Below are 27,345 nucleotides of genomic sequence, written 5' to 3'. Positions count from 1 at the left end.
TCCATCTCCACAAATCAGTGGGTCCATCGTACCATATGAGATGGACTAAAAAATTGGGTTCGAGAGTCCTTCCCCATAATGCTTAGGGGTAACCTGCCTACAGCCTCCACTCCTTCAGGGCTCCTTACCAAAGATCTGCTCCGGTAGAACGCGCGGGTGCCAAAGCGGGAGAAGGACACGGCCAATACGCATGTCCCTTCCTGGTGAGGAAGCCATCAGAGAAGAACCGAATCATCATAAACCAGAAGCCATTAAATGAATCGGTCTGGTACAGGCAATTCAAAATGGAGTCAATCAGGGGCAGTTCCACTCATCGGACAGAGCTGGGTAATGGCAACGGTAGAGCTGAAGGGTGCATATTACTATGTGCCAATCCATCCGACCACGTATCTCTCCAAGATCATGGCGGAAGCAGTGATTTTCATCCGGTGCCAGGGATACGCGTTATCCCATATCTGGATGACTTCCTCTTCTCTATACCATCTATCTCATGTCAGAAGATGGACGTAGGAAAGACCCCGGGGATATTAAGATCCCTGGGTTTGATACCGAACCTGGTCTATCCCTCCATGAGAAGAAAGCTCCTGGGAGTTCTCTCGGACTCAAGGGGAAAGACATCCTTCCTACCTATGGTTTGTCAGGTCCACCTTGTCCACCAAGGACCTGGTTCAGAACTAGCGGGCACTGACCCTCAGAGTCAATGTATGCTCTAGGATCTCGGACCACATGCACCCAGGCAGTTTCTTGGGCTCAAGCCCACAAAACCACGTGCTTTTACATTCCAGGATCCGCCTGGCCTACGCGGCTACAAATTCCATTGTCCTGAAGGATTCCCCCTCCCTGGTCAGGTTAAACCGGCCCTGAGGTGGTGGTTGAACTACCGAAATCTTCAGAAGGGAGTCAGCCGGATTCAGCTTCCCCTGAAAATACTCCGCTCAGATGCCAGCCAACGAGGCTGGGGCGCAGTAGCAGAGAGATCCTATTTTCAGGGGCGATGGCTGCCGAGCATCTGCACCAGTTCCTCAAATCTGAGAGAACTGAAGGTGGTAGGGAAAGCGGTAAATGACGTCATTATCGCTAATCCAAAATCGCTACGTCTGCATCTGCTCAGACAACATGACCACAGTGGCCTATCTCCTGCCAAGGGGGTACGAAGTACGCCGGCCTGAAGGCAATAGCAGCAAGGATCTTCTCCTGGTCAGTGCATCTGAAAGGATCAGACAACACCCAGGCAGATTTCCTCAGTCGAGAAGACGTTCATCCGGAGGAGTGGCGCCTGGACCAGACGGTATTCGTGTCCCTAGCCTCAAGATGGGGTGGAGGTGGACCTAGTCGCCAATAGGCAAAATGCGAAGACAGGGGTATTCGTCTCCCTCAACCACATGGATGGAGTGCAAGGAATAGGTGCCCTTCACCCAATGGTGGGTTCCAACCTCGCATATACCTGCCCACCCATACTGATGCGGGCAAAAAAAAAAAAATAATAATCTCAGGAAATCCAGACGGACCGAATTCCCACAATACTAATCGCCCCGCTGTGGCCCGGAAGAAGTGGTACAGTGCCCTACCTGCCATGGCCCAGGAACGTCCTGGCTTCTGCCCCAAAAAGAGCGACCTTCTTCACCAAGGTCCTCTGCTACACCCGGATGTAGGCAAAGGGAACCTGGCAGCATGGTTATTGAGGCCAAATTCCAATGAGCCAAATGGCTCTCGGATAGGGTAATCCGAACCCTTCAGGAAAGCCAAAAACCAATAACCAAGGCCATCTATGCCAAGGTCTGGGAAAGGTTTACGCCCTGGTGCTCTCCAGGCACCCCTGATCCCTTCCATCTCAGTGCAGCACAGACCCTAGATGTTAACAAAAGGTCTGGAACAGAGCCTTATCCCCAGCACACTAAAGGTATAAATATCAGCTCTTGGCACCCTTTTTGATCTTGACCTGGCCAGCCACCGCTGGATCCTACGGTTTATGGCTTCGGCAACCGGGATTCATCCTATACTCCGCAGTCAGGGGCCTCCTTGGGATCTCAACACCATGCTCAAACCTAAGATCCATTTGAGCCTCTAGATTCCTTGACCACGGAAACCTAACCCTTTAACCGTCCTCTTAGTCGCAATTACTGCGGCTAGACATATAGGAGAATTGCAGGCCCTGTCAATTCAAGAAGCTTACCTTGCAATCATTACAGATATTATCTTGAGATTATATCACGCCTTTCTACTCAAAATTTCATAGGGATCAGGACATTGTACTGTCCTCATTCGGCCCAAGCTCTTCCAACCCTAAGGAAAAGACCCTCCACACTCTCGACATTTGCAGAGTCGTCCTGTCTACCGACAATAGAGTGAAGCCTAGCGGATTCACCAGAATTTATTCATCCAGTTCTCAGGACGAAATAAGGCAAGAAGGCGTCAAAGAACACGATCACGAATTGGATCACACAATCTATCTGCCTGACTTACGCATCACAGAAGCTGGCTCCACCCGCCTCACTGAGGGCACATTCTACCCATGCGATAGCAACATCATGAGCAAAAAAGGGGTATGCTTCGTCAGAGCGGATATTCAGAACCGCCCCTGGTCGTCCATCCGCACATTCACCAGGCATTACAGGCTAAATTTCAGTGGGGATTTAACATTTGGCAGACAAGTGCTGCAGGCTGTGATCCCCCCCTAGAGAAATTAGCTGTTGGTATTACTCCGATGTAGCTGTCATGGAAGGTGACTAGAGAAAATAGAATTAGACTTACCGGTAATTCGGTTTCTGGGAACCTTCCACGACAGCACTAATTTCCCTCCCTATCTGATATTCTTATTGGATGATTCCTGCACTTTGGTGGTAACTATTCATACTGGTGTCCAGGAAAACACTGGTGGTTGCAGGAAGGGGAGGGGTATTTAACCTCTTCCTGTTCCTGTCCCCTATTAGGGCGGAGAAGACATCCTCCCATGTAGCTGTCATGGAAGGTTCCTAGAAACCGAATTACCGATAAGGCTATTTCTATTTTTCAATTTACTCCGCAGTAAGTTTAGCTCTCACTGCGACCCAAGTAGACTCATTTATTTCAGGGTTTATTTTTATTTTTTTTTTATTTCACATTTTTACTGATTGAAATTGCTATATTTCTTTTCACAATCAGAACATTTAATTGCATGCACATCAAGTCCGGTCGCTTCTGCACTGGTTATATTTACAGCAGGACCCTTAATTGGACTAGGCAAACTCGAGTGAGTACTATAAGTCCAGCCTAGTTGCTTGGAATTATATTCACAGGTTAATTCAAACCTAATCCTATATTATATTATTTATCCAGCAGCTTTTTTACATAAGCGGATTCCCAAACAGCGTGAAAAATCTCTGACATCATAGTAACATAGTAACATAGTTTTGAAGGCTGAAGGAAGACCTTATGTCCATCTAATTCAGCCTATTTTTAGTGCAGCTGTTCTGCATTGTTGATCCTGGGGAAGGCAAAAAACCCACAGAGTAGAAGCCAATTTTCTCCATAGGGAAAAAAATTCATTCCCCTAAGCTGGGTCAACCATCTACCTATAATATTATGTTATTTGTAACCTTCTATACTGTTACTCACAAGAAAAGCATCCATTCCTTTCTTAAATTCATTCAGTGAGTTGGCCATCACCACTTCCTCAGGAAGAGAATTCCAGAGCCTCACTGCTCTTACCGTGAAGAACCCTCTTCTATGCTGGTGCAGAAATTGTCTTTCCTCCAAATGAAGAGAATGCCCCCTTGTTCTTGTCACAGTCCTTGGTACAAACAGTTCATTGGAGTGATCTCTGTATTGCCCTCTGATATACTTGTACATATATATTAGGTCTCCCCTAAGTCTTCTCTTTTCTAGAGTAAATAGACCTAATTTTGATAACCTTTCTGGGTATTGTAGTGAACCAACTCCATTTATCATTTTGGTAGCCCGCCTTTGAACCCTTTCAAGTTCAGTAACGTCTTTCTTGAGCACCGACGTCCAAAATTGCACACAATACTCTAAGTGTGGTCTGACGAGTGATTTGTACAGGGGGAAAATTATGTGAGAAACATCTCTGACAACGAGATCCTTCTCACACCACTAAGTGAGTATCCGGTAACCGGATTCCTTTATATCTCAGTACAACGCGGTGATTTTCTTTATTTATCAGCTTAACCCTTTTTTAACAGGCACCGGCACAGAGCCTGTTTATCACCAGCCACATCTGGGATTATCCGTACCTTTCCTTCTCCAAGTGGACTAGCGCCAGTGTGTTAATTACAATGATAATAAAATCACCCTAGAGAGCAGTCTACCCCTGACGAAGCTGCACTCAGCAGCGATATGCGTGGGGCTTCCCACACTGCCTTGTCCTGGGACCTTCCTTCCCTGATGACCGTCATGACCTCTGACGCTCCATGCTGGACTGCTCTGTAGGTTGATTTTATTATCACATCACTCTCTTTATCTGTATACTTTGGCACATGTAAATTCTTTGCCTATTGCACCATCCTTCAGTCCAGCCTCCCTTTTTTATAAGTGGTCTGATTCTTTGCTCCCTCTCTCATAGGGCTACTTACAGTGCCCTTTGGCCTTTATGAGGCCTTTTGGAGTAAGTGTCTGTGTGGTACTCTCCCTATCCTTATAGTGGATGGTTACTTTGCTCCCTCCCTTAAGGCCCTGTCACGCTAGCAATATCGCTATAACGTCACTGGTTTTTGTGACATTATAGCGATATCGTTAGCGATATCGCTATGTCTGATACTTACCTCCGACCGCTCCCCCGCTGGTTATCGCTGATCGTGCGAGAACGTCCTGGGCTGTTTCTCGTCGGCCGTTTCCTGCTGGGCTTCCTGCTGGTGCCGACGAGCGATGCGTCGACGCGGGCGGGAGGACGTCAGGATCGCCTCGTCTGACAGGTAAGTAGAGACCCCCGACCTCTGCTATGTCGCTGGTAAGATATGACTGTGTGGCAGCTCACTAGCGAGCACTTAGCGATGCACCAGCGATCCTGACTGTGTCATATCGCTGGTCGGGATCGCTGGTGCATCGCTAAGTGTGACAGTACCTTTACAGGGCTACTTACAGTGCTCCCTGGCTTTTCTTAAGGCTGTTTGGAGTGAATGTCTGTGTGTCATCGTCTTTCTGGGGACGCTCCGATTTGCGGTCGGTGGGTCATGCCTTATGTAATATCATATACATTTAGACTAGCATGTTGCATATTTAACCATGTTTCTATCCATTAGCATCTATTGTTAGATCCATTTGGGACAATTGGGGGTGTGTTTTGCCTTTGAAATGTTTTTATTGTGTGCATTTTTTCTGTCTTTTTAATAAAATTTATATATGTTTGCTTACATATCTTTATTGTCCTGGGTGTGCACCTCATATGCTGGGTTCTCTTTTCTCCTTTTTTGATCATATACCTACAGTATCTGCACCTGTCATTACAGTGTCCTGTACCCTTGAGGGTCAGCTACTACTTCCGGACGCCACCCTGGAGTGGCACTTGGCAGCAACCTGGCGCACAAGCCTGACCTCACCACTAGAGGCTCCAGCGAACACCAAAGTAACTGCTTAGTCACACCCCTCCATGGTAAACGCTCATCGCAGAGCGCAAGATAAATGTTCCTGGGGTGGTATAAGTGATTACATGACTTTATTCTTCCAGACAGTGCAATTACAGCGATACCAAATTTATATATTTTTTTTCTATGTTTGGCTGCGATCACACACGAAAAAATGCTTTTTGCATCGCCATATTTTGAGAGGTATAATTTTTCTATATTTCAGCCAACAGAGTAATGTGAGGGATTTTTACGTTTTTACTGGTACCCTTTTTGGGCACAAGTTTTTTGATTGCTTTCTATTCCAAGTTTTGGAAGGCAGAATGAACAAAATGCAGCAATTGTTTTTTTATTTATTTTTTTATGACATTCTGCGTGTGGTAAAATTGATAAGGCTTTATTCTTTGGGTCAGTACAATTACAGCGATACCACATTTATATAGTTTTTTTAATCTTTTGGTGCTTCTATACAATAAAAACTATTTTATAGAAAAAATAATTATTTTGGCATTGCTGTATTTTCAGAGCTATAACTTTTTACTTTTCCACTGAGAGAGCTGTATGGTGGCTTGTTTTTTGCAGGAGAAGATAACGTTTTCAGTGATACCATTTTAATTTACATAAGCTTTTTTATCGCATTTTATTCAACTTTTTGTTCAGCGATATCATGTAAAAGCATCTTTTCTTGCCCCATTTTTTTACAGTGTTCACTGAAGAGGTTAATTAGTGTGAGAGTTTTATTTATCTGGGTTGTTCTAGAAGCAGAGATACCAAATGTGTATTTTTGGTTTATTTTTTTACAAATACAAATTTATGGGTATACCAAGCTGCTCCACAGCGTCAAGGTAACCCCTATTGAAGCAGTCCCTATCTAATGTATTTAAAACCTGAACATGTGAACAATTGTCATTCTGTGCTCTCTGTTTGTGTTTGAGTTACCTTGACGCGGTGGAGTAGCTTGGTATACATTTTTTCGCAAAAAAACGTATCGACTAAATACCCTGTATTTGTTATTATCTTTTTATCAGCACTTGCTGACTACTGGTATATGTTTTACTGCAGGATATTTCTGCACAATTGTCATTCTGTGCTCTCTGTTTGTGTTTGAGTCAGTGGGTGGTATGAACAGTGTCCTACCGACTGGTTCATATGTGTGCATGTCACATGTGTTTTTAATCCATTTTTTTCTGTGCCTATGCATGATTTGAGAGACCCCACCCCTCTCTTGTGTGACATGGACATAAAGAGCTGGCTTACACCACGTGCCCATACCAGGAAGCGCCTGTCTTCATCCTGTTCATTTAGACACTGTTCACATGTTCAGGCTTTAAATACATTAGATAGAGACTGCTTCAATAGGGGTTACCTTGACATGGTGGAGCAGCTTGGTATACATTTTTTTTGCAAAAAAAGTATCGACTAAATACCCTGTATTTGTTACTATCTTTTTATCAGCACTTGCTGACTACTGGTATATGTTTTACTGCAGGATATTTCTGCACAATTGTCATTCTGTGCTCTCTGTTTGTGTTTGAGTCAGTGGGTGGTATGAACAGTGTCCTACCGACTTGTTCATATGTGTGCATGTCACATGTGTTTTTAATCCAAATTTATGGGTACAGTATATTTTTATTTTTATTATTTTGTGATTTTTTTTTACAAAAATATTTTTACAATTTTTTTTTTTACTTAGCCACTTTATTAGACTTTCACTTTAATGTGCCTGATTGCAGTTATAAACCATCTCAATGCACCAGCATTATGACAGTTTTATTTGTCAGTTTTTCACAGTCACAAGCCCCTCAGACCATGATTTTCGCAGGGTCTAAGGGGTTTGACGTAGTTTGATGACCTGGATGTCGTCATGATGAAGTCGGGTCACCCTGGCAATGATCAGTGAGCCCCCTCCCTCTCCATGCCTTTTAAATGCAATGATCGATATCGATCGCAGTATTTAAAGGATTAAAAGCCGGGAGTGCTCCTGGCAATGAGAGACGGGTGTCATCTACGATATTGGCTGAACACTTGGCGGCAATCACGCGCTCACAGCTCATGCCAGTACCCAGTACGTCCAAGGTCAAGAAGTCTTTCCAGACCAGGACATACGTCCAAGGTTGGGAAGGCGTTAACCTCATCACAATTACATGAATCCAGTCATTCCCAGTAATATAATACAAAATGTTCCGTAACTTTTCCTTTCTTATTGAAAATTAACATTCTTCTTATATTATAAAAACTATTTGCATTAAAGGAACCCTGAGTTGTCCCCAAGGCCCTCTAAACTAATAGTATGTGTACATTCATATAAAAAAAATTGTATAACTCATTACCATGTGTGTCAAAAAACTACTTTTAAATTCAATTTTCAATATGCAAATAAATTTCAGATTAGTCGATGGGGCATATTATCACCATGATTTGCAAGAGCCAGCGTCATCGCCATCTGTCTGAAAATTTCACATGTAAATTTCTTTCTTATACATCAGTGCACTTCTGAAGCCAGGTGTATGCTTCCCGGCTTCAGAGGCGCACTGTGCTTGTCCAGAAGCAAAGAAGAAGCCTGAAGTCAGAAGAATAGAGATTACAGAAAATTCGGTAACTGATCTTCGTCTTTTCTGTGGATATCAGGCTTCTTCTTTGTCTCTGGACATGCGCAGTGCGCCTCTGAAGCCTGGAGGCAAGAAAGTCACGCATATGCACCTGATTTGCAGAGACATGGCGGTGATGCCGAGTCTTGCAAATCCTGTCCTGTTATCACGTCCACAGACATGGTGAGTGGGATGACTATTCTGAAGAAACCAAAGTCTCATAAATTAGACTGAAACTTATTTACATATTGAAAATCAAATTTTAAAATAGTTTTTTGAAACACATGGAAATGAGTTACACAGCAGAAAGGGCTTGTTAGGCAGGTTATATATATATATATATATATATATATATATATTTATATATATATATATACTGTGTGTGTATATATATATATATATATATATATATACACAGTATATATATACATACACTGTAAATGTACACATGCTGGTGTTTGGAGGGCATGTCAGGTTCCCTTTAACCCCTTTCAGACATCGGGCGTATATTTATGCTGATCTCGGACTCTCTTCCTTTGATGTGGGCTCCGGGCGGTGACCTACATCTTTTCCTGGCACATGTCTGCGGCAATTAACCTGTTAAATACCGCTGTCAAACACTGATAGCGACATTTAACATGCGCTTCCAGTTATCGCGCCGGAAATCCGCCCACTGGTGACCTCCGTCATGTGATCGTGGGTCACTGGTGGGTTGGCATGACAATCTATGGTTGTCACTGCCGGCTTGCTATGAGCGCAATCCAGTGGTCAGTGCTCATAGCAAGTGAGTAATTCTGCTACATAGAGGCGATGTGATCATCGCCTGTATGTAGCAGAGTTGATCAGGCTATGGCAACTTCTAGTCTCCCATGGAGACTTTTGAAGCATGCCAAAAGTAAAAAAAAAAAAGTTTTTAAAAATCTAAAAAAATAAAAAATATAAAAGTTCATATCACCCCCTTTTCGCCACATTCAAAATAAAACAATAAAAAAAATTAAACATACACGTATTTGGTATCACCGCATTCAGAATCGCCCGACCTATCAAAAAAAGGATTAACCTGATCACTAAACGGCATAGTGAGAAAAAAAGTGAAAACGCCAGAATTACATTTTTTTGGTCGCCACGATATTGCATTAAAATGCAATAACGGGCGATCAAAAGATCATATCTGCACCAAAATGGTATCATTAATAACGTCAGCTCGGCACGCAAAAAATAAGCACTCACTCACCCAACCCAATATCACGAAAAATGGAGATGCTACGGGTATCTGAATTTTTTTTTTACAAAGTTTGGATTTTTTTTTCATCATTTAGATAAAAAAGAACCTAGACATGTTTCTATGAACTTGTACTGATCTGGAGAATCATAATGGCAGGTCAGTTTTAGCATTTAGTGAACCTAGTAAAAAGCCAATCAAAAAACAAGTGTGGGATTGCACTTTTTTTGCAATTTCGCTGCACTGAATTTTTTTCCAGTTTTCTAGTACACGACATGGTAAAACCAATGGTTTACTTCAAAAGTACAACTCATCCCGCAAAAAGTAAGCCCTCATATGGCCATATTGATGGAAAATAAAAAACTTATGGCTCTGGGAAGAAGGGGAGCAAAAAACGAATATTCAACAATGAAAATACCTCCGGGGTTAAAGGGTTTAGTATTAGTGACATGATGCAGAATCAAGAGGCCCATTAAGGGTTCATCTTGTGGATTCTCACAATATGGAATGATCATTTAAGGTTTGTTGGTTGTATACCTTGCCTGGAATCTAGCGGAAAGGACATTTTGGAGCTTTAAAGAATTAGGAGGAAATGTATGTACACGTAGATTGCTTCGGCTGCTGTCAACTAATCAACCATTCAGCATTGTAAAGAATACAATTCTGATCGGCTAAGAGCAGCTGATTGACAGGGCTCGCCTAAAAATATTCCGCCCAAGTGTTAATTTTCATGTGGAGCACATAATATACTGTATGTTCTATGAGATGATTAGTGCAAAATTGAAGTACCACCATTTTATTGCATTTAAGTGGTCCTCTATCCCCAACTGTAAATGAGACCATACATTTCTATTGCATAGGCACAGTACCGATTGTCCTTTGTTCTGTTGCCTCTGACAGGCAACTCAATTATTTATATTTTACAGCTGTCAAATGGATGTTCTTATGATTCTGTCACATGTGCAATCTGTTTCTCTTTGACTGACAAGCTCCTTTTTAATACACATGCAAATATATCTTAAATGCTCTGAGCCATAGCCTTCCCAGCCTTATTCCCCAACCACCCCATCTTCCTCTGCTTGAATGACAGCTAACTGGCTGTGTAGTTGGAGCACCCTCACTCGCCAGGGCCGTGGGGTACTCGGTACCAGGCCGGATGATCTTCTCAACGGGGGTTGTCATGGCAGCAGTGACCTGGTCCGTGGCCCTGGAGCTCCATTGCAAAAGGGGGAGTTTCAGTGTGCTTTTGGTGGTGAAAGTTTATAAGTGATTCATGATGCCACCTGTGGTGTACGGCAAGGAAGATGTTAAGCCGACGCTGCAGACAGATCCTCTGGGACAGATGGTGTGGTGCAGCAATGATGTTATAGCCCTCCACAGGCAGGGCTGTAGTCCCAGGGCAGTGTAAGTGAAGTGACACTTAGATGGTGTAGTGTCGGGCGCAGGAGGGATGTAGCAGTGTCAAGCAGGTTGGTGCAGGAATAAGTGGAGGACACCAGGGCATGTAGTTCCAAAGCTTTACTCACAGTCTGTTGTGGTACAGGTGCCCGCATCCGTGCCGGGTCCCCCGGGTCAGGCGCTCAGCCAACTTCCAGGCAAAATGAAGTACTCCTTTCCAACACTCCGCCAACATATGTGCCTTTTCTGAACGTCTCCCTCTTAGCGCCTTTTAGTGAAGTACTCACAGTACTGAGTTACACTGGAGTTCCTCCTGTCAGACGTTCCTAAGAATTCTACTTGTACGGCAGACAGCTGTAGCCTGCTTCAGGGACTCCTTCTACCTAGTCCTGGCTCACACACATTGCTGTTGTGCCCCAAAGTCTGGTGTGAGAATAAAGTGGTCACTACTTCTATTCCTCCGGTGTCTGCTGCAGCACCATTAGTATACATACAACCTCGGGGACCGGACCCCGGCCTTGCGCTTAGAACTTGGGAAGGGTTCTCCTCTAACCCTGGTCCTTGTTCTCTTATTCTCCTCACAAGGGGGCATTCTCTTCGTTTGGAGGAAAGACAATTTCTGCACCAGCATAGAAGAGGGTTCTTCGCGGTAAGAGCAGTGAGGCTCTGGAATTCTCTTCCTGAGGAAGTGGTGATGGCCAACTCGCTAAATGAATTTAAGAAAAAATGGATGCTTTTCTTGTGAGTAACAGTATAGAAGGTTACGAATAACATAATATTATAGGTAGATGGTTGACCCAGCTTAGGGGAAGGAATTTTTTTCCCTATGGAGAAAATTGGCTTCTACTCTGTGGGTTTTTTGCCTTCCCCAGGATCAACAATGCAGAACAGCTGCACTAAAAATAGGCTGAACTAAATGGACATAAGGTCTTCCTTCAGCTTTCAAAACTATGTTACTATGTTACTATGTTACGTTCCGTATCAATCCTTTCTTTCTTATGGAGAGTCAGGCTTTCAATCAATATTCCTTTCTTGTGCCAGCGGAGCCAGATCACTGAGGTCAGCTGCAGCACTTCCTTCATCCATCCCACTCAGGGGATCTCCTCTCACAGACTGACCTCGTCAGACTCCTGTGACTAACTGCCTAAATCCTATCCTCTTCCCGCTCTTTTAGTGCAAACTAAACTCCACCCGCCTCCCAGCACGCTTTGTGTTCCAAGCAGGGAGCCACCAAAGGGTGATTTGCTACACTACTATGTTGTGTGGGATGCAGGTGTTGCAGTGTGGTCAGGTGTCTCCACCTTACCTGGATGGTGGGGTACCACACCTCAGGAGGAGGTGCAGTACCTCTGTGGCGACTGAACCCTCAGGGGCGCCACATATTCATGGCAGTGGGCTGTCGGTCAAACAGAAGAAGGTGGGTCAAGGTGTGGAATAGAGCTGAGGAGTCAGATGCTTGGAAAGTATTTGACACCCCCCAGAGCACTTAAGCCTCATTTTCATATTAAATAAGAATATGAAAGCTACTTTTCAGTCAGTTAGTAACATATTGCATAAGTAAAACAATTTGGGGAACTGGATTGTTTTGACTGATACCCTTTAAAAACTAAAGTAATCAATTATGTGTGGTAGGTGATTATTGTGGGGAAGCAGGCTTTCTATATTAGTTCTATATATAGTGCATTTATATTTATTTCTACATGAAAATACAGAAACAAATAATACACATTTATATATCTCAAAGGTTAGCATCTTGAATCTATCCTACCCTAAACTTTATTATGCCACCTTATTAACCTCAATTCAGAGGTGCTTAGCTGATAAAAGGTTTATTAAGTGTTTTATCAAGTTATGAAAATGGTAGTAGTATTAGACAACATAAAAAAGTTGGTCACAAACGTGCTTATTTTTATCTGCATTCATTATTCAATTGTATAAACCTTTATCTTACATAGTGTACAGCTTTTGTCAAGGTGAACGACCACCAGAACTTGGCTGAGTATGCACAGTAGTTACATTCAAGCTGGATGGCTCCAGCTCATTGATTTCTATTTAGCATTTAGTAAGCTGCTCACCTCCCCCCTCCCTGTCAGCTCCTGACCGAGCTTCTGTTAACAGTCCTGCATAATTGCCATCCCCCAGTGTGGGCAGATCCCACAGCAGATTTCTTACTCACAGCGCTTATATTCCTGAGCTGTGTCCTTGTTGAGAGCCCCTGTTACTTCTACATGTAAATATAGTAATAACAGTGTAAACTTCAATAAAATGAAATACCGTTAATGTTTTATAGTAGCAGGAGAAACTACTGACCGGAACTATCCCTCAAAAAGATGGCAACTTAAGAATACCCCTTTAACAAAGACACAATATATTAGACATTTTCATGATTCATTATACTTGACATACAATTAAAAAATATATTTATTGCTCTTTACTGTCCAATAATTTTATTGGATTGACCATGTCGGACAGCCCGCATTTTATTGCCTATCCTTTAGTTGCTGATCCTGTGCTCCTGGGATCACCTGAAGCGTAAAAACTCATCCTACTGTTGAAATCAGATGAAAAGGATATAAGTTTTTAAGATCATTAAACTTACCTTGTGCAATGCAGGAGCCAAAACTGGTAACAGGAAGCCATTGTAAATATAGTCCACCAGCTGAGCACGTATAAGGGGATGGGCAACCTAAAAACAGAAATTCTAATATTACTTTCTTTCTTTTTACTCAAACAGATGGATAATTAATTGCTAACAAAGGCAAAGACATATACCATTAAAATCTATGGATATTGCAGTCAGGAATATGTGTAAGGACCAAGATGCCATTTTGCTTTAGCTGACTTTACATATTGATCATCTTATCAAACAGAATCAGGAAACAGCCTTCACGTCATTCAACATCAATAGAAAAAGTCTTTGTGACTTGAAAACATCTATATGGATATATACCTGAACATGAGTGCCATTTTATAATGCATATTTGTTAAAAATGAATACTAATACTGATACAGTTATTAGGAAAACTTGTACAGTACTGGGTGCAATGTCTACTTATTACTGCTTATTATGAACTCATATCATTCTTTATACTAGTCAATTATTTTCTATAAAACAAGAACACACTTTTCATAGCACACTTATATTTTGTGCTCCTAATAGCAACAATTAATAAGAGTTAGGACGGTTTCACATTTGCGGTTGTGTCCGCAGCGTCTCGTCCGCATCCATCCGCATGAGTCATGCATACCTATCTTTAACATGGTATACGCATGGACATGCATTTGCATGCGTTTGTCTGCGGTGCGTAAGTATGCGTCGTTTCCAGGGGTGTGGCGTGGATGCAATATCGTCTGATATATCTGAAACATTTATAATACTTTTTGTACTATCTAAATTCTATTGATTGGAAGTACTAATATATTTTGCAATGTTTTCAAAGGTTCAAGCAGACAATAATTAAATGACAAATGAAGAATGTAAGGGATGTATGAAATATGTGCAGTTTATGATCACTCAGGATATTTCATTGTGTTCTTTAAGGACACTTTTGTATGTGCCATGTTATACAGACATGGACAAAACTGATGATGCCTTTCTGTTGAAGTAAGAAAAACCAACAACGGTCACTAAAATAACTTAAAATGGACAAAAGTAATTTTCAAATTAAATTTACTGAATATCAACTAATGAACATCAGACATTGCATTTGAATTGTGGTTCAACTGGAAAATTAAAAAAAAAACCTACTGGCAATGTCCTGGACAAAAATGATGGAACCCTTAGAAAAGAGAAAATAATTTGACCATAAGGACATGTTAAACTAAGGTGTGTTCCATAATTATCATAACAGGTGTCTTGAAACTTGTAATCAGTCAGTCTCCCGATTTGAATGGTTAAAAGAAGTTACTGTGCTGTGGCGTGGGTGTTACTGTGCTGTTTGGCATCATGGTGTATACAAGGAAAATTGATGACAAATTGAAGTGATGCATAATATGAATGGTAACCGAAATGCCCATTACAACTTCCAAAGAGATTAGAGATGAACTCGGAAGTTAAGGCACATCACTGTCAGATCACACGATCCATTGCCATCTTGGCCAAAGAGGACTTTGGGATGACAAAAGAGGACACAACTGTTGAAAGCAAATCATGAAAAAGCAATGCTAGAATGTGCTGAAATGCATATTGAGAAAAGTCAAATCTTCTGGGAGAATGTTATTTGGAGAGATGAGACAAAAGTGGGGCTTTTTGGCACATCATGTCAGATCTGTATTCACAGATGCAAAATTAAGCACGCAAGTAAAATGAAATTATACCTGCTGTGAAACATGGAGGAGGCTTGGTTATGTTTTGGGGCTGTTCTGCTGCATCAGGCATCGGGTATTTTAAATCTGTGCAGGGTATAATGACATCTCAAGACTATCAAGGCATCCTGGAGTGAAATGTGATGACCAGTGTCATAAAGGTTGGTCTGAGTCGCAGGTCATGAGTCCTCCAACAGAATAAATACCCAAAACACAACTAAAAACAAGCAAGAATGGCTAAGAGCAAATCATTGGACTATACTGGTGACCTTCTGTAGAAGGAGCTGAAATATGCAGTCTGAAGAATGCACACTTCAACCATGAGACAGCTATAGGTTGGCTGATGAGAAGTGAGCAAAAATAGGTGCAGAAGTCTCTTGAAAATTACAGAAATTGTACTGATTTTCTCAAAAAGTTATGCAACAAAATATTAAAGTTAAATGTAAAGATGAAAAGGACTTTTCAGCATGACAACGATCCTAAGCATAGCTCAAAATCAACAAAATAATGGTTTTGCCAGAAGAAGATCAAGGTGTTTGAATTGCCCAGCCAGAGCCTAGACCTCAATCAAATAAAACATTTGAGGTTCAACCTGAAGAGGGCTGTACATATGAGATGCCTTTGCAATTTGACAGATTTGGAGTGCAACTTGAAAGAAGAGTGGGCAAACATTACCAGCTGAAAAAAGAAAAGCATAATGCAGCTGCCATCATGCTTCACTGCAGGCATGGTGTTCTTTTGGTGATGTGCAGTGTTGGCTTTGAGCTAAACATACCTTTTGGAATTATGGCCAAAAAATTCAACATTTGTCTTATGATACCATAACACATTTTCCCGCATGCTTTTGGCAGACTTGATGTAAGCTTTGGCAAAACGTAGCTGAACTTAGATGTTTTTGTAAGAAAAAATAAGAAAAAAACTATCATCCTACCCCACAGACCACACATGAACAATACAAGAGATTGTTGTCGATTGTAGTGCACAGTCACTTACAGTTCTTTTAATGTTGCTATAGGCTTCTTGACTACAGACCAATTTTCTTCTGCCTTTTCTTCAATTTCTAGATAATATCACTGATGTGCCAAATATAAGCCACTTCTTTATGACAGAGTTCATAGTGTTCCTTGACATATCTAATGCCTTAGAATTTTTTTTTAAACTCATGCTCCTGACTGATAACTTTCAACAATAAGATCCCTTTGCTGTGTTGTAAGCAGTTTATGGATCATGGCTTTTGTTGTAAAATGCAGCTAAGAAAATGTCAGGAAAATCTGAAATTATTCTTATTGGTATGCTTTTTTTACTTGACAAAAACCTGGCATTTTAACAGGGGTGTGGGTAAACTTTTTATGCCAATTTTTCTTTCTGTGTATATGTACACTTACTGTACATGAGTTAGTGTAATCGCTTTTATATTGAATGCTTAGCATTGTTTTCTAAAGTTGTCTATTAAAGTATTGTAAAAGAATAAAGTGGATACATGGTATACCCTGTTAATTTAGTCACAATAAACTTGAAGTAAAGCTTGTGAGAATGCAATTTCAGGCCTGAAGTATTAATATCTCAGCAACCTTCAAATGTTCTTTTGAATCCAGAGGAGACTTCTCTGGCAGTAAAAATAATAGTAATAGCATTTTAAACTAAACATTTCTAATGTAGAAAACACTTCCCGATAATTATCTTATAAATGATCAGAATTTTGAGGCACTTAGTTTAATCAATTCAAATACAAAAAATGAAAATAACGTAAAAACTTGCACAACTCAAGGGCGATGAAGAGTTCCAATATATTTCTATGTATAAAACTACTTTTTAATAAATTAATTACTAACCTGTATTACTGCATTGCAGAATTCAAGAGAGTTCATAAACTGAATCAGTGAAGGGACCTGGAGCCAGTCTTCTTTAACAAGACAATGCCATTCTTCTCCTTTATCTTCCAGCTTTGTTGGTAACGACGAATAGAGACCACTCAATCCTGTCGCTAGGACCTGTAGACAGGGAAAAACATCACTAAAAGGACATACTCTTATATAGAAATGGTCACACATAGACAGTGCCATATTTACCTCTAGGCACTGGAGGTTCAGTGCCTAGGGTGGCAGAATAAAGGAGGCATCAGCTGATAGGAAACTAGGATATTTTTTAACTCTTCGTCCTGTTAAAGTTCATGGTAAAACTAAAGTTTTTCCAGGAAAGGGGATATATACATACAGTTGTGGCCAAAAGTATTGACACCCCTGCAATTCTGTCAGATAATACTCAGTTTCTTCCTGAAAATGATTGCAAACACAAATTATTTGGTATTATTATCTTCATTTAATTTGTCTTAAATGAAAAAACACAAAGAGAATGAAGCAAAAAGCAAAACATTGATCATTTCACACAAAACTCCAAAAATGGGCCAGACAAAAGTATTGGCACCCTCAGCCTAATACTTGGTTGCACAACCTTTAGCCAAAATAACTGCGACCAACCGCTTCCGGTAACCATCAATGAGTTTCTTACAATGCTCTGCTGGTATTTTAGACCATTCTTCTTTGGCAAACTGCTCCAGGTCCCTGATATTTGAAGGGTGCCATCTCCAAACTGCCATTTTTAGATCTCTCCACAGGTGTTCTATGGGATTCAGGTCTGGACTCATTGCTGGCCACCTTAGAAGTCTCCAGTGCTTTCTCTCAAACCATTTTCTAGTGCTGTTTGAAGTGTGTTTTGGGTCATTGTCCTGCTGGAAGACCCATGACCTCTGAGGGAGACCCAGCTTTCTCACACTGGGCCCTACATTATGCTGCAAAATTTGTTGGTAGTCCTCAGACTTCATAATGCCATGCACATGGTCAAGCAGTCCAGTGCCAGAGGCAGCAAAGCATCCCTAAAACATCAGGGAACCTCCGCCATGTTTGACTGTAGGGACCGTGTTTTTTTCTTTGAATGCCTCTTTTTTTCTCCTGTAAACTCTATGTTGATGCCTTTGCCCAAAAACCTCTACTTTTGTCTCATCTGACCAGAGAACATTCTTCCAAAACGTTTTAGGCTTTTTCAGGTAAGTTTTGGCAAACTCCAGCCTGGCTTTTTTATGTCTCAGGGTAAGAAGTGGGGTCTTCCTGGGTCTCCTACCATACAGTCCCTTTTCATTCAGACGCCGACGGATAGTACGGGTTGACACTGTTGTACCCTCGGACTGCAGGGCAGCTTGAACTTGTTTGGATGTTAGTCGAGGTTCTTTATCCAACATCCGCACAATCTTGCGTTGAAATCTCTTGTCAATTTTTCTTTTCTGTCCACATCTAGGGAGGTTAGGCACAGTGCCATGGGCTTTAAGCTTCTTGATGACACTGCGCACGGTAGACACAGGAACATTCAGGTCTTTGGAGATGGATTTGTAGCCTTGAGATTGCTCATGCTTCCTCACAATTTGGTTTCTCAAGTCCTCAGACAGTTCTTTGGTCTTCTTTCTTTTCTCCATGCTCAATGCAGTACACACAAGGACACAGGACAGAGGTTGAGTCAACTTTAATCTATGTCAACTGGCTGCAAGTGTGATTTAGTTATTGCAAACACCTTTTAGGTGCCACAGGTAAGTTACAGGTGCTGTTAATTACACAAACTAGAGAAGCATCACATGATTTTTCGAACAGTGCCAATACTTTTGTCCACCCTCTTTTTTATGTTTGGTGTGGAATTATATCCAATTTGGCTTTAGGACAATTCTTTTTGTGTTTTTTTCATTTAAGACAAATTAAATGAAGATAATAATAACAAAGAATTTGTGTTTGCAATAATTTTCACGAAGAAACGGAGTATTATCTGACAGAATTGCAGGGGTGTCAATACTTTTGGCCACAACTGTAATATATATTCCTCCCTCTTTTCTAGAATGCCATTGCTGATTGCTGGAGCAGCGAAAATGAGCTTTTCTCTCATTTGTCCACTAATCAGAAGCAACACTTTCACAAGGAGCACCGCAAAAGGAGAACTGCTCACCCCTCTGCCAGCTACAATGGAGTGCAAATCACAGCAAAAGTGTAAGTGTATAATTGTGCTTACAAATGATCAAGTAATGGGGGGTGTGGCCTGAGCTGGCGATGTTGTAATACTCATGGCTCAGGATCTCTGAGGAGGCATGTCCTAAAGCCACAAATAAAGCAAAAGAAAATTGCTCTCTTCGATAACCCACGGAAGGATTGTTTTCTCGTTACTCAGAGGTACATTCTGATACCCCTTGTCTGAGCTTTGGACATTAAAAAAGACATTTTTGCAATCTGAGGCCTTTTCCCGCCATTTTACTGCAAGGTGACACCATTTTGAACCGTGAGTGAAAAAATCCTTTCCCTGCTCCATCCATTACCCACCATCTGTCCTTGTCCTCAGAAAAAGTATCTCCACGCTTGTCTATCAAGATTTTTATTGTCTTTTGGAGATATTTTTTTACAAAAATCCTGTCATATACCAGCTGATTGGCGAAAGGATACAAAATAGTCCCCATCCTGTGCCTAATCTGACAGGATTTCTCTCGTTGCATAATTAAAAGACACTGACTTTTTTTTTTAGAATCTCCTCTGGTCTGTTTTGGACCCTTTGGAAGTCCCAGGGTGTCCTAATTTAGCTATATTTCCCTGCTTTGTGTGAGGCTGCGTGAGCTATAACGGTTGCGGAGGGATTTCTTTCATCCCAACGTACTATCTCAAGTACGCCATTTTCCTGTTATAACAGATCTGTGAGGCGGAAGAACACAAAATAGTCCGTCATTTGTGCCTATTTCTATGTTACCTCCGCTCCCCACCGCTCCTGTGCGGCTCCACGGGGGTGATCTGCCTTTCTTCAGCGGTGCCATGTATCAGCTGCCGGCTCCCCTGTTGCATATTTTATGAGTGGGGACTGACGTCACTGAGCCCTGTGTGAAGACTAGCTGCCTGTTACGGCTGTATTTAAAGTCACAGGGAGCGCGTCTATATCGGCGTGCAGTTAATAAAGGATTTTACTGTATGCATCATACAATATTTAAAGTGCCATCTGGTTCAGTGGTGTATCTCATACCTCACGGTCCCTTTTATAAAAAGGCATAGGAAGACACAAGAATTTTCTATATTTTTAATGTTTATTCATTATACACATCACCAATAATATCAATTCTCTCTAATATAATCCTTGCAAGGCAGGATTCAAGATAAGGGCACAAGATAAGTCACAAGGCTACTCCAGTGTCCAAATCAACGAAAGTTTCTAATACGACTCCTCAAAAAGCACAAAAATGTCAGGATTCTTACAGTCCTCACTTTAAAGATCAAGTGGATATCGTTAACCCATTTAAGGCCATATCTCCTCATAAAGAGGTCATGGATACATCTCTGTCATCAAAAAGGAAAAATCCTGGTAAAACTTCTGAAAAATTCACATCGCCAGCCGACGCTTCAAGTCCTGAGTCTGGAGATAATTCACCAAACTTTTCGCCGGAAAGGTCAAAATTTAAGATGGATAACACCAATCCTTCTCCTTCCCAAAATCTGGATGTTATATCCATACACTCTTACATGGATACTCTCGCCCAGAAAATCACGTCCAGTATGTCTCAATCATTTGAAAACCAAAATAAAATTTCACAGTCCACCTTGAATAAATTTAGCAGCAGGTTAGACAACCACGAAAAACGGCTAACTGTAGTGGAAGAACACACTGATGATTTATCAAAAGACACCCATGACCTCAAATCTGAATTTCACAGACTTAAAATTAAAGTTGCGGATATAGAAGACAGGAACAGACGAAACAACTTGAAAATAAGAGGAATACAAGAATCTATCTCACCGGATAAACTAGAAGACTTCGTCAAGACGATTTTCAATAAATTACTACCGGCACTTACAGACCAGGATCTCATCATAGATAGGATCCACAGACTTCCCAAACCACGGAATATCGATAAAGATCTACCTAGAGATACCATCTTAAGGGTCCACTTCTTCAAGATCAAGGAAAAAATTCAAAAATCGGTTAAAGATCTAGGAGGTTTTCCAGAACCCTATGCTCATCTTCAGCTATTCACGGATCTTTCAAAGGAAACGATTGAAGGAAGAAAGTCTTTTAAGCCAGTCACCTCCACCTTGAGGGAAAATAATATCCCCTATAAATGGGGCTTTCCACTTAAACTTTTGGTATTCTACAAAGAAAAGATGACCGTCCTATTCTCGCCTAAGGAAGGAAGAAATTTCCTGTCCTACTGTAGGATACCCGATCGCCATATAAACTCTAACTCTCAAGACCCCAGGCCCTCTTCAGAGACGGGATGATCCAACGGAAAGACCCTGCCTACATATTTTCTCTCCTGGTTAAAAGGCCTCTCTACACTTTTTGACTATTTTTTCAGTGTATTACTCTGCTTATTATTCTTCTTTCCACAGGTTTTCTTACTTCTCTACTTCTTTATGGACTCATTTATCACATGAGATTATTTTCCTTCTAGGAACAGTGCAGTTATGATTGACAGCTAAAGGATGCCTCTAATGGGATCCTTACACAAACTTTCCCCACTAAGGAATTAGAGCCTACCGGCTAGGCTCTTTCTGAAGGACAATTTTGTTCTTACTGTTTTATGTTTTTCTGTTTTCAGTTTTAAACAGGTCTTCAGTTTTAGTTTTTTTTTCTGTTAACTAAGTTCTTCAAAGGTAGGTGCCCTCTGGTTTCCTTATTTCATCTACCCCACTTCATACGGTCCTTGCTACTCTTGTAACATGAAAATAAAAGTTGTGTCTTATAATGTCAGGGGGCTAAATAGCCCTTGGAAGAGATTTTCCATTGGTAAAGAAATTAACAAGTTACATCCTGAGGTTGTTTGCCTCCAAGAAACTAAGTTCAAAAAGCACAACCACTCTTCTATAAATCTCAAAAATTTCCCATTTGTATTTGAGTCTTGCGGCCCACGAAAGAAAGCTGGGGTTTTAACCCTGATTGGTTATTCAATTTCCTTTGAATTTCTCTCTGAAGTCAAGGACGTAAAAGGTCACTATCATATTCTTCTATGCAAATTGAACGGCCACACCTTCACAATAGTTAATACTTATGTTCCCACCATCAGACAACTTAGCTTCCTAAATAAGCTAATGAAAAATATCGACACCTTACACTCAGGAACTCTACTTTTATTAGGTGACTTTAATATGGTGCCAGATAATACACTAGACTCCACATCCCCCAGCACACAAAGATCGCAATCCTTGAACAGCTGGATTTATAATCACAAGCTATTCGACTCATTCCGCTGTTTGAACACCACATCTAGAGAATTTACTCATTTTTCTGATGGCCATCAGTCGGCCTCTAGAATAGACTTGATACTCACAGATGTCTTCTCCTTGCCAAGGTTCTCCTCCGTCTCCATACTTAATAAATCTATTTCAGATCATTCTCCGGTAACTGCAGAATTGACAATAGGGCCTCCAACTCACCCCCAATTCATGTGGAAATTCAACTCCTCTTTGATTCATAACCCCTCCACCAAATCTGAAATCAGCTCAGCCTTACAGAATTATTTTAGTGAAAACGACTCCGTCCTCCTAAATCCATTTTCCTGTTGGAACGCTCACAAAGCGGTATTGAGGGGAGTTTTGATCCAAATTTGCTCCAGACAAAAAAAAGTTAGCAGAGATAATATCCTTACCCTACAACAGTCAATTAAATCTAAAGAAGAGGAACTTTGTCAATCCTCTGTTGCCTCTAGCAAACAAGCTGTATTATCAGAACTTACCGATCTTAGAATGCAATTAAGGAAACTCATATTCAATTTTTACGACTTATCTGTTAGATCGGCAAAATGCAAGCATTACTTATCTATAAATCGCCCTTCAAAATACATGTCAAACAGAATTAAGAATATACGGAAACAGAGTAGAATTGACACTATAACTTCCTCTAATGGTACTTCTCTGGTCCACCCTAAAGATATTGTAAAGGCTTTTGCCGATTATTACAAAAAATTGTATAATATTAATCAGGATAACCCTAATTTGCAGCCAACTACCTCAGAGATTGGATCATTCCTTTCCAGTATGAACCTTCCAAAACTCAACTCTGAAGACTTATCTTTTTTGTCTACTCCATTAACTGAACAAGAAGTCCTGGAAACTATAAAAAAAACTTAAAACATTTAAATCACCCGAAACAGACTGGTTTAGTAATGATTATTTCAAGTCTTTTAGTAATTTATTGGCCCCTCATCTTGTAAAAGTATTTAATTCAGCTTTCCACTCAGGTCAATTTCCCAAAGAGATGCTGGAAGCGACCATTGTCGTAATCCCTAAACCAAATTCTGACACTAGCCAAGTTTTTAATTATAGACCTATATCCCTCACCAACACAGACGTAAAAATTTACGCAAAAATCTTGGCTAATAGACTAAATCAATTTCTCCCGACACTAATTTCCAACGATCAGATAGGCTTCATTAAAGGAAGACAATCCATAGATGGTATGAGAAGGCTCATTAACATAATTAAGCTCATTTCCTCGAAAAACCTCAAAGCCACTGTTATCTCTCTTGAGGCTGAGAAAGTGTTTGACCGCCTTAATTGGTCTTATCTCGAAGCAACTCTCAAAAAATTTGGAATGAATTCTCGACTCATGGGAGGTATTATGGCTTTGTACTCCGGCCCTGGGGCGAGGGCATATTCCAACAATCATCTTTCCCCTACGTTTAATATAGCTAATGGGATCAGACAGGGTTGACCCTTGTCACCATTGCTTTTCGCATTGGCCATTGAACCTCTGGCCCAATTAGTCAGGAATAGTACAAAGATCTCAGGAATTAAAACCTTGCATAGAGATTTTAACCCCTTAACGACCGCCGATACGCCTTTTAACGGCGGTAATTAAGGGTACTTAAACCACAGCGCCGTTAATTCACGGCGCTGTGATTTAAGTGAATAGCTCCCCCCAGTGTCGGATTTTCTCCGGGGTCTCGGCTGCCAGGGGTAGCCGAGACCCCAGAGAACATGAATTGGTCGGTTTTTACCGACCCCCGATTTTGCGATCGCCGTTATTAACCCTATAACGGCGACCGCAAAAAAAAAAAGCCGCGATTTTACATTTAATTTCTCTTTCCTCTGATGTGATCGCACATCAGAGGATAGAGAAATAGGGTCCCCGATCCCCCCGGTCCCCTCCCGGTACCTCTCCCTTGTCCTCCGTCCCCTCCCGGTGGTCCCGCGCCCGCCGGCGTCATCCGATGGGCGCCGCCATCTTGAAAATGGCGGGCGCATGCGCAGTGCGCCCGCCGGGAATCTGCTGGCTCCGGCTGGCAGATTCCATTCATTATTTTGATCACTATGATAAACGATCATAGTGATCAAAATAATAAAAATAGTACATAACCCCCCCCCGTTTATCACCCCCTTATATAGGCACACATAATGAAATAAAATTTTTTTTTTTTTTTCAGTTTTCCATAAGGGTTAGGGTTAGGCTAGGGTTAGGGTTAGGCTAGGGTTAGGCTAGGGTTAGGGTTAGGGTTAGGCTAGGGTTAGGGCTAGGGTTAGGGTTAGGTTAGGGTTAGGCTAGGGTTAGGCTAGGGTTAGGGTTAGGCTAGGGTTAGGGTTAGGCTAGGGTTAGGGTTAGGCTAGGGTTAGGCTAGGGTTAGGGTTAGGCTAGGGTTAGGGTTAGGCTAGGGTTAGGGTTAGGCTAGGGTTAGGGTTAGGCTAGGGTTGGGTTAGGCTAGGGATAGGCTAGGGTTAGGGCTAGGCTAGGGTTAGGGCTAGGGTTAGGGTTGGGCTAGGGTTAAGGGTTAGGGTTGGGCTAGGGTTAGGGTTGGGCTAGGGTTAAGGGTTAGGGTTGGGCTAGGGTTAAGGGTTAGGGTTGGGCTAGGGTTAGGGCTAGGGTTGGGCTAGGGTTGGGCTAGGGTTAGGGCGAACTAGGATTAGGGTTGGGATTAGGGTTAGGGGTGTGTTGGGGTTAGGGTTGGAGCAAGAATTGAGGGGTTTCCACTATTTACCAACTTTGGGGGTCTAAAAATTGGGGTCTAAAAAATCACTTTTGTGGAAATAAAAAAGACTTTTTATTTTCACGGCTCTGCGTTTATAAACTTCTGTGACGCGCTTGGGGGTTCAAAGTGCTCACCACACATCTAGATAAGTTCCTTAGGGGGTCTAATTTCCAAAATGGGGTCACTTGTGGGGGGTTTCCACTGTTTAGGCCCATCAGGGGCTCTGCAAACGCATCATGATGCCCGCAGACCATTTCATCAAAGTCTGCATTCCTTAATGGCACTCCCTCCCTTCCGAGCTCTCCCATGCGCCCAAACAGTGGTTCCCCCCCACATATGGGGTATCAGTGTACTCAGGACAAATCGCATAATAACTGTGGGGGTATGATTTCTCCTGTTACCCTTGTAAAAATAAAAATTTGGGCGCGAAAAGATCATTTTTGTGGAAAAAAAATGGATTTATTATTTTCACGGCTCTACGTTATAAACTTCTGTGAAGCACTTGAAGGTTCAAAGTGCTCACCACACATCTAGATAAGCTCCTTCATGGGTCTAGTTTCCAAAATGGAGTCACTTGTTGGGAGTTTCCACTGTTTAGGCCCATCAGGGGCTCTGCAAACGCAACATGATGCCCGCAGACCATTCCATCAAAGTCTGCATTCCAAAATGGCACTCCTTCCCTTCCGAGCTCTCCCATGCGCCCAAAGAGTGGTTCCTCCCCACATATGGGGTATAAGCGTACTCAGGACAAATCGCATAATAACTGTGGGGGTATGATTTCTCCTGTTACCCTTGTAGAAATAAAAAGTTGGGGGTGAAAAGATCATTTTTGTGGAAAAAAAATGGATTTCTTATTTTCACGGCTCTACGTTATAAACTTCTGTGAAGCACTTGAAGGTTCAAAGTGCTCACCACACATCTAGATAAGTTCCTTCATGGGTCTAGTTTCCAAAATGGAGTCACTTGTTGGGGGTTTCCACTGTTTAGGCCCATCAGGGGCTCTGCAAACGCAACATGATGCCCGCAGACCATTCCATCAAAGTCTGCATTCCAAAATGGCACTCCTTCCCTTCCAAGCTCTCCCATGCACCCAAACAGTGGTTCCTCCCCACATATGGGGTATCAGCGTACTCAGGACAAATCGCATAATAACTGTGGGGGTATGATTTCTCCTGTTACCCTTGTAAAAATAAAAATTTTGGGGTGAAAAGTTCATTTTTGTGGAAAAAAAAATGGATTTCTTATTTTCATGGCTCTACGTTATAAACTTCTGTGAAGCACTTGAAGGTTCAAAGTGCTCACCACACATCTAGATAAGCTCCTTCATGGGTCTAGTTTCCAAAATGGAGTCACTTGTTGGGGGTTTCCACTGTTTAGGCCCATCAGGGGCTCTGCAAACGCAACATGATGCCCGCAGACCATTCCATCAAAGTCTGCATTCCAAAATGGCACTCCTTCCCTTCCAAGCTCTCCCATGCACCCAAACAGTGGTTCCTCCCCACATATGGGGTATCAGCGTACTCAGGACAAATCGCATAATAACTGTGGGGGTATGATTTCTCCTGTTACCCTTGTAAAAATAAAAATTTGGGGGCAAAAAGATCATTTTTGTGGAAAAAAAAATGGATTTCTTATTTTCACGGCTCTACGTTATAAACTTCTGTGAAGCACTTGAAGGTTCAAAGTGCTCACCACACATCTAGATAAGTTCCTTAATGGGTCTAGTTTCCAAAATGGGGTCACTTGTTGGAGTTTTCCACTGTTTAGGCACATTAAGGGCTCTCCGAACGCAACATGGCATCCGATCTTAATTCCAGCCAATTCTGCGTTGAAAAAGTCAAACGGTGCTCCATCCCTTGCGAGCTCTGCCGTGTGCTGAAAAAGGGGTTTACCCCCACATATGGGGTGTCGGCGTATTCAGGAGAAATTGTACAACAAATTTTGTGGTTGATTTTCTCTTTTAACACTTGTGAAAATAAAAAAAATTGGTTCTGAAGTAATTTTTTTCCAAAAAAAAGTTAAATGTTAATTTTTTCCATCCACATTGCTTTCGTTCCTGTGAAGCACTTAAAGGGTTAATAAACTTCTTGAATGTGGTTTTGAGCACCTTGAGGGGTCTAGTTTTTAGAATGGTGCCACTTTTGGGTATTTTCTGTCATGTACACCCCTCAAAATGACTTTAAATATGACGTGGTCCCTAAAAAAATGGCTTTGTAAATTTTGTTGTAAAAATGAGAAATCGCTGGTCAACTTTTAACCCTTATAACTTCCTAACAAAAAAAATTTTGCATCCAAAATTGTGCTGAT

At 41.6% G+C, this 27,345-nt stretch overlaps 1 protein-coding gene across 1 annotated transcript in view; it reads right to left on the bottom strand.

The window, feature by feature from the left end:
* The window catches only part of FHIP1A (FHF complex subunit HOOK interacting protein 1A), a 424,416-nt gene that overhangs the window by 140,045 nt on the left and 257,026 nt on the right, over nt 1-27,345 (bottom strand). The window contains exons 5-6 of the mRNA XM_073576260.1: nt 16,901-17,059; nt 13,363-13,449 (exon numbers count right to left, since the gene is read on the bottom strand). Coding sequence (XP_073432361.1) covers nt 13,363-13,449; nt 16,901-17,059 — 246 coding nt within the window. The remainder of the gene's footprint in view (nt 1-13,362; nt 13,450-16,900; nt 17,060-27,345) is intronic.

This window comes from Dendrobates tinctorius, unplaced genomic scaffold (genome assembly GCF_039654945.1).
Source record: "Dendrobates tinctorius isolate UK_male_01 unplaced genomic scaffold, ASM3965494v1 ptg000008l, whole genome shotgun sequence".
Lineage (NCBI taxonomy): Eukaryota > Metazoa > Chordata > Amphibia > Anura > Dendrobatidae > Dendrobates > Dendrobates tinctorius.
This window is presented reverse-complemented; position numbering and strand designations above follow the sequence as displayed.